General features: G+C 42.8%; 1 protein-coding gene across 3 annotated transcripts in view; it reads left to right on the plus strand.

Annotated features, from left to right (window-relative positions):
* Window positions 1–1,800: 1,800 nt before the first annotated feature.
* The window catches only part of LOC307261351 (gephyrin-like), a 128,376-nt gene continuing 121,840 nt past the window's right edge, over window positions 1,801–8,336 (plus strand). For all 3 annotated transcript variants that reach the window (XM_080041869.1, XM_080041870.1, XM_080041871.1), the window contains exon 1: window positions 1,801–1,920. In XM_080041869.1, the coding sequence (XP_079897995.1) occupies window positions 1,857–1,920 (64 nt within the window). In that variant the 5' untranslated portion in view covers window positions 1,801–1,856. The remainder of the gene's footprint in view (window positions 1,921–8,336) is intronic.

The raw sequence follows: 8,336 nt of genomic DNA on the forward strand, positions 1-8,336 counted from the left end.
CAAGCCTCTAGAGTTGCAAAAAACTTTACCGGATGAAATATATGTTGTCTTGTAAACATATTCAGCTGAGTGTCGAAAATAAAGCGCTTTTCAGAACAGTTAGAGAAACATAAACACAGTGTATGAGAAGCCCTTTGGTTATCATAGCTCAACTCGGCTTAAGGCACATATGACAGGTGTGACGTTTACCAATTTCAGGTAGCTGGAAAAAGTTCAGTTCCGTTGGCAAAGGCTCGACCTCCGACGAAGTAAGCAGCTTTCCCTTGTTCACGAGCTTTAGCCACCAGTGGCCACAGCTGCATCCTTCTCTCTCTGACGGCTGGGGACAGGTCCTCGGCAAAACGTAGCTTGTTGTTTTGAAGGAAGGTGGACTTCTTCGCTGCTGCTTTCCAAACAGCGTCGCGGTAGATACGGGCACCAAACTGAAGAATTATCCCTCGGGGCTTGGTGGCATCTTTCTTTGGTTGGCCGAGACGATGCACCGAGTGAATAACATCTGGGAGTTTGGCTTTGTACTCCGGCAGGATAGACTGACAGATCTGTATCATGTTCTGGTCCTTGTTTTCAGCCGAACCGTAGAGTCTCAGGTTCCAACGTCGCGAATAGTTTTCCAGCTCAGTTATTTGTTGTTCCAGTAGGCTCGATCATCAATGTGTGTCACTTTACCTTTCACTTCACGGATCTCAGCGCAGGCAAAGTCAACCGTCTTCTTTAGCCCCTCAATCTTCAATGTATTGTTAGAAATCATTCTCTCCACATTCTTTTCCAGAGAGTCGATTCTTGTGTTGAAGATGATTGAGATTTTCTCCACGGTATCGTCACTGTCCCGGTCAGGAGCGCTGCGACTTCATTTTCTTCGGTGCAGGTGGTTTGGAAGGTGTTGTGGAAGGAGTTATAGGAAGAGGGGGGAAATCTGGGTCCATGAGGGAGATCACAGGTGCACCATCCATGATCCATGCAGTAGTCGTGAAGGTTGTGCACAAGCGGATTCTCAGTCGGAACTTGCATGCTGCCGTATTTGTGGTAGGCTAGCTAGAGATGTTATTAGCCGGAGTTCCCCCCCCCCCCCCACATGTATCGTTAAGAGGCGAGAACTCTGCACGATAGGAGCAAAACAATAGGTTGACACGAAGTACTCAACTTTGCCTTAAGATACCTCCAACAATAAACTTTAAATAACTAGGTTTCACTAATGTGCATGTCTGAATGTGAGCAGCTCTGAATCGTACATGCACTCACTCTGCCATCTTGCGCGGAACTACCTCGTTCGGTCAGAAGTCTTTCCCAGACCTGCGCAATTATGACGCGCGTCTTGCTGAGCGCACAGCATTATGGTTAGACTTTTTGTCCGACTTGCACCTGTGGCTGGCTGCGGCTGGGCTCCATGAAACTTTAGGGCCCTTGTCAGTCACAGGCCCTAACATCTTCCTAACTTTTTTTCCCGCTTATGGCGCCCCTACCAGGGGGACTACAATTCAAATGCCTATAGGCCTAGGCTACTGTATTTGGCTCCATATAATCAAATTACATTTAGACTGAATATTGATTTTTTTAAACTTCTTCTTCTTATGAATAGCCAACTATGTTGCTAATATCAGGCCTATGCTTTATTCAAGACTCAATATCAAAACTATAAATTTCAATTTTATTTCTTCCCAATAAGCACGCCCCTACTGACTACTATTTCTCCCTCTGTCGTGTATTGTGCAACAGTCTGTGAAATTATACTAGGCTACAGACAAGGACATTTAGACCAAAGGACAGAGACGTCCTTCAGAGGTGCAGCAGCAGCCTCACGCACACCACCACGCTGTTTCTATGTGCCGGCACAGTGCAGGCAGCGAGAGGTTGTAAACATGGCGGCGGATGGGATGGTGCTCACCAACCACGACCATCAGATCCGAGTGGGGGTTTTGACTGGTGAGATGATTGTTTCATAAAATGCCAAAAACTGTTTTTCAATAGTGCACCAGTGGGGCGTTTTCCGTAATTTGCCACTTCACGTCGGTATCACGATACAAGCTGTCTTCGCTGCAGTTAGCTATCGTAAGCTATTATGCTAAGCTAACCGGTTCCGTTTACATCCATGGCTCCAACGTTAGCTTCCTGGCGTTTGACAGATCTGGAATTTGCTTTGAAGCGACGTAATTTAGAAGTATGTATTCAAGTTTGTAACGTAGCCAGTATATGTATGGAACCGGGTGTCATATTCAGTATTGTAATTGATAGCAACACGACAATATAATGAAATGTTTAATCAGAGGAGACACTAGGAAAATATCGCCCAGCAAAGACCTTCACAATTGGGGAGCTATTCCTCTGTATGCATGTGGCGAAATGAGTTTAAACTAAAACGTGCGCTTTTATTTTGAAAGCAAAACCACCATTCTTCCGATATTTTGTGCTAATTGTTGCGTGCTTCAGTCAAGGGAACGTGATATTTTCTAGCAATGAATCGTTAGCGAGCCTAAATCAGCTGCATTATTCATGTTCTTTCGCAGATGTTCATAATTTGAGTTTACGTTCACACAGACATTTAATTTAGGTTTTATGTAATTGGCATTAATTTAAAATACATTGTGCGTTTGGAAGCGATTCAAATCATGTAGGAGGCGAGGCACAGCGTCAAAGCGAAATTGTGTTGTGCAGGTTGTTACAGCAGCTTCCCAAATTAGTTCAGTAACATTTGCCTTAAGTCGTGCAGAGGAGGACCAGGGTCCAGTGGTGTGACTGACAGACTCCTCTCACCACTAGCCCTGCTGCCTCCATGTCCACGCAGAGGTAGACGTGAGAATAATAATAAGCGGTTACGAACCAGCAGTTGTCTGGAAAATTTGCCCTTGTTTTGATGAGCTAGCATTTGGGCTAACTGTAGCTAACGCTGCTGTCCATTCAGCTGTTAACGGCATTCACCTCCTGTCACATGTTAAGACACGTTCACAGCCCATTCATTCATATATTTTGGGGATTGTGGGAACGTGTGTTTGGGTTGTTTTAGGCCTACAACATATATTGTTAACTGATAGTGGAGCAGATGAGTGCTACAATCTTTCAATTTGGGGGTATGTAGCTCAGTGGGTAGGGTGGTCGACCCGCAACTGCAGGGTCGGTGGTTCGATCCCCCGTCTCCCCGCCACATGTCCAACTGTCCCTGGGCAAGACACCGAACCCTAAACTGTTCGTGATAGTCAATCTGCGTGGTAGCTGCTGCTATCGGTGTATGAATGTGTGCTCCAGTTGTAAATTGCTTTGGATTAAAGCATCTGCTAAATGATATTATGTAATGTAATTTGTGATACAAGACTGCAAATTGGCATGAGCAGTCTCCATTCAAGAAAATAGTCCGAGACAACAATGAAATTAAAAAAAATGTTTTAATGAAAAACCCCAATACATTTCTATGAGTAATTTTCAAATTCACAATTACAAATGTTTCGGGCAATTTTCTTGTCAAGTGACCCATGGACATAGACGTCGATTACGGGGGGGATGGGGGGTACATGTACCCCCCACTTTTCGTCAAGACTCATTTTGTCCCCCCCACTTTTTAAGCCGGACATGGAGTGCGTCCAGCCGTATTAAAACACAGCGTCAAGGTCTCTCTCTCTCTCTCTCTCTCTCTCTCTCTCTCTCTCATAAACTTATATTTGTATTATTACTGTTACTGTTAATTATTTCGATCTTTACATGTAATCCGCGAAACGTGGAAAAATATTGTGCCTTTGTTGTTTCCCATTCATTGTGTACGGCAAAGAATCAGTGCCTTTGCGCCTATTCATTGTGGACGGCAAGAAAAAAAAAAGTTTTCGTGCATGCGCACTTGATTCTGTATTATTTAACATGTACGCAAATAAGCATAATTCTTTGTGCCTTTTTTACGTAAATGGTATGCCACATAAGCCTTTACATTACATATCATTCATGGACCAATTAAAATCGAGATATTACTAGACATTTACGCAGCTTAGGCCAACGTCATTACGTTGGCTATGCTCATTCACGTCGCATTACCCCCACGGATTTTTAAGTCAACATTGCAGCTGCCGTGCCCGCAGATATTTCAGACTGGAGGAATTTTAACAAATTGGATTATAATTTAAAAAGGAACAGAATGAATAGCAAGAGAAAGGCCTGCGCCAGCCTTGGACGGTGTACAGCAGCAACAGGGACAAACAATGTTCGAGCATTTCAAACGGACAGGTAGCCTACATGAACGGAAGGATGCTAGCTAGCTGTGCTGTCAGTCAGACTGTCACTGGATTACTATCGTCTTGCTTATTTCTACAGCCAGGGAGTCAGATTGGTGAGTCAGAAACTTTTTTGGGGTTTATTTAATAATAAAGTTGGATGAATTGATACCGAGTGCAATCCATTCTGCATTTTATATTCAATTGAGCAGTTGTGTTTTCATTGTTACTGACGGACAAACCTAAGCTCTGCAATGTGGATAAATGGTTACATTCTGATGCTGGACAGGTCCATGGGGCATATGCTACTGGTACTTTATCTATTAAGATAAAGTTTATGGAGTGGAGTTGCCATCAGTTATGCTGTAGTCCTACATAATGATGAATGCTGTCTTTTATTTTTAAGTTGAATAGAAGTAGTACCGGTAGTTTGAATCGGCGAAGGTTTGACTTGTTGCCTTACGTTTTTTCGGCCCTCGGTGTGAGGGACGGGTCCGTTAAGTCGATGGATGCGATGTTTAATCATTTAGACCAAACTACAGTAGGCTACGGGCAAACCTGAAGTCACCGTCGTGACATTTCATATACGTCCCGTCTGTGTGTGTGAGTGAGTGAGTGAGTGAGTGAGTGAGTGAGTGAGTGAGTGAGTGAGTGAGTGAGTGAGTGAGTGAGAGAGAGAGAGAGAGAGAGAGAGAGAGAGAGAGAGAGAGAGAGAGAGAGAGAGAGAGAGAAAGAAAGAAAGAAAGAAAGAAAGGGAGGAACTTATTTGAAATCGGCCGTGCGTGCCTGTTTGTTGTTTATTGTTTTTGATTTAACAATATATAGGTTTAGAGAAATCTGGCTTTCAGAACTCAGTGCCTACCCACTCACTGACCTCACCGCACGTCACTGGTTGTTTATCAAGAAGTAATTGAAGCTGATCATGGCTATGCTACTAGCTAGGTTGCCATGGAGACCGAGGCGGAGTAATATTGTTGTGCGACAGTCCAGCCGTGCTTCGGCTCGATTTGAGCACGGTCAAAATGCCTTCGACCAATCAGATTGCTCAGTCGGAACTACCTTTCCAAGCTCCCTTTGTTTACGTCATGTTTGGTTGGGCTACGGGGAGCAGCTAGTGGCTCATATGTCCGCTGCTTTTTGAAAATGCTTTTTTCATCAAATGTGTCAGACATCAGTGTTTTGTATACATTTTATTCATTAGTGAGCGGGTATGCCGTCTTTCAGAACCGTTCATTACCTGCACTAAAGAGAAAAAAAGATGTTTCCTCATTGTCCCCCCCACTTTTGAAAATGCACTCCAGAATGCCTGTTTGTCCCCCCCACTTGTTTAGCCAAATCGACGTCCATGCCCATGGAGACTGCTTTTGCCAATCTTTACGCTTGTATCATCAACTGAAAGTTTCTGACGAAAATAAGCACTTAGCCGCTTCACTATGAAGGGTTACGTTTAGGGTCAAATAAAGGGGTTTAGAAATTTGGAAAAGGAATGCTTATGCAGACATAGGTCTATCTGGAGCATGTTTCTGAGAATACAAATAATAGACAATGAAGCAGCGGCGGCTCGTCCATAGAGGGCGATAGGGCGAAGCCCTCCTTGAGCCATACAAGCAAAAAACTAAAATATAATAATGATAATATTAATAATTATGTTTTTTTTTTGTTTTTTTTTGTATTTATAATCATAATTTTTGATTTTAATACAGTTTTTACCTGCATCTAAGTCTGAATATCATTGTACAATCAGCGTCTGTGTTGTTCTGTACCGTCACTCTGGGGCGATTTCGGGCTGGTTGAAAATCGCCCCCAGCGCTCTCGTAGACTTCAATGTAAAACTTTTTTTTTCAAACTGCAGGCCTCGCAATGCAATCTCTATGGGTTCCGGGGGTTATCGCCCGAACGTGTTGTCATCATACGTACAGTAAACAATGAACCAATTACAGTGACTGAAACAGTCACATATCCGGTCTGCTACCCAAAGCGGTCATATTCAAGACCAACATAACTTTATATCAACTCAGGCTAGGCTGGCAAGTTATTTGATCATGTCATCAATAGGACTAGGTCCTTCCCAGACAAAATGTAACCATTAAGCAAGTATCTACCAAGATGGATTGGGGGATCGTATAAACGCGGATTTTCACGGGGCTCGTTTGAACGGATAACGAGGCTAGCAGGATGCCATTTTTGTTTATTCAGAACACAACTGTCAAGTCAATCAGATTATTGCGATTAATTGTAGAGCAGGTCTCTTAACTTTTAAAGGAAGCCTATCTGAGGAGCACACTGGTAGATGACAAGTTATCTGTGATGGCCCAGGGTTTGACATAACCCATGGCCCGTAGGCCCGGGGCCAGTAAAATCATATGCAGGGCAAGTTGATTGGCCAGTCACTGTCCCGCCCGGGCCAGTAACGGCCAATCACAGTTCAGTATCTTTTTGTAGACTACATCATGGTTCATTGAAATGCGCGTTGAGAGTCGTAATGAAAGCAGTGTTTATTTAAGACTCAATATAATAAACCTAATATAAAATATATTTTTTAATGAAAGGCCAGTGGACAAACGATGCATGGGCGTTTTGACAGGTGGAGCAACAAGCGGGCGCACTCTCGCTCCGTTGGCAGAGCTGCCTACCGTCCGCCTGCGAGTCGACAAATCAATCGACTTACTCTGCCCCCTTTCTTTCTTCCCACAGCAGAGGTTGAGGTGCAGAAAATGAAGTGAAAACTGTGCTTTTCCTTTAGCTGCCGCCGTAATGTTACAGTATTTGCATGCAAGCCCCAATGGTAATACAAATGAGAGGCTTTATTTAAACGCTGTGAATGCGTCTCCGGTTGTAGACAGAAACCAACGGAGGGACTCGGCTCACTGGACAGTTCCTATAGTCGCGCAGTTTGTCTGCCGACAAGGCACTGTGTTTTCAGGCTCGAGACATACAATCAGATCGCGGAAGTCTTTCCCATTGAAATCGCTAACGGGGGGGAATATCCCCGGTTATTTTTTTAGCCACAAACCACAGTTCATCTGCGCGACGGCTCACTCACTGGCGAGATCTCACGGTGAAACGCTGCTATGCTCGGACGAAGGCATTGTGTTTCTAAGGTGATTTAACGTCATAGTCTCAGACGAGCGTTTAACTTTTGCTGCATATTTTGCACTGCATTGTTTTTTATCAATAGTTTGAAAAAATTGTCCCACACCGGACTCTTATGTGAAGCTGACACTTCATGCTGAAGTGACGCTCCTGCAGCGCGCTCACGACCAGACGTGAACTTGCATACACGGTGAAATCTCCTATTAAAAAAAACGGCATATCCCTCTGATTTTTGGATTTCTATTCTATTTTTAAAGTCAACTTGAGCGCAAGTGGAAAACCGGTCATTCGGTCGACACATTCACATCCCTAATGCATATAGAGAAAGTAATAAAAACAGCCTACCACACCACAAAGAATGATCAGACCTTCATCTCTTATTTTTTTTTTTTATGTTTGAACATGACTTCTGCAGGTGAACTATTCATTAAACTGCCCAAATTCAAGAATAAAAACAATCATCAAACTATTGGACTTTAAAATACTGGCCGACCCCTTCAACATACTTTCAGTTGTAGGCTTCAAATTCAATATGTTTGCCTGGTTTTATATTATGTGTATGAGCAATATCAATATTTCATATAATTAACCAAAAGAAAAATAACCAAATCTAAAGGGAATATCTATACTGTTACAGTATAGATATTCCCTTTTAGATTTGGTTATTGGTGTGAATGCTGAAAGCATTCACAGCATTGATATTCTGCGTATTTATTATTATTTTACTTCCGCCCGCTTTTCATGCACGTCCATATCTTCAACATGCTTCATTCCACAAACTTCCTTCAACTATCCTCATATTCAGCCAATTTTTCACATTCCGGCTTTCATTCAAAAATTTCTAAAAAAATCATAACTTCATAATTAATATATATATAATATAAGATTCCTCCTACTCGTTCATACTTCATCGTAGAAACTCGATTCAAAGTGTCCCATGTTCGTCTTGCACGGGAGCACATTTCCATAATTCACTATTTTTTCATAAAATTCATAACTTCAGAGATAAATAAAGGTTTATTACACCCAAAATCCGTATTGGGAATGCATTGGGAT

Source organism: Ammodytes marinus (assembly GCF_949987685.1).
Source record: "Ammodytes marinus genome assembly, chromosome: 15".
Lineage (NCBI taxonomy): Eukaryota > Metazoa > Chordata > Actinopteri > Uranoscopiformes > Ammodytidae > Ammodytes > Ammodytes marinus.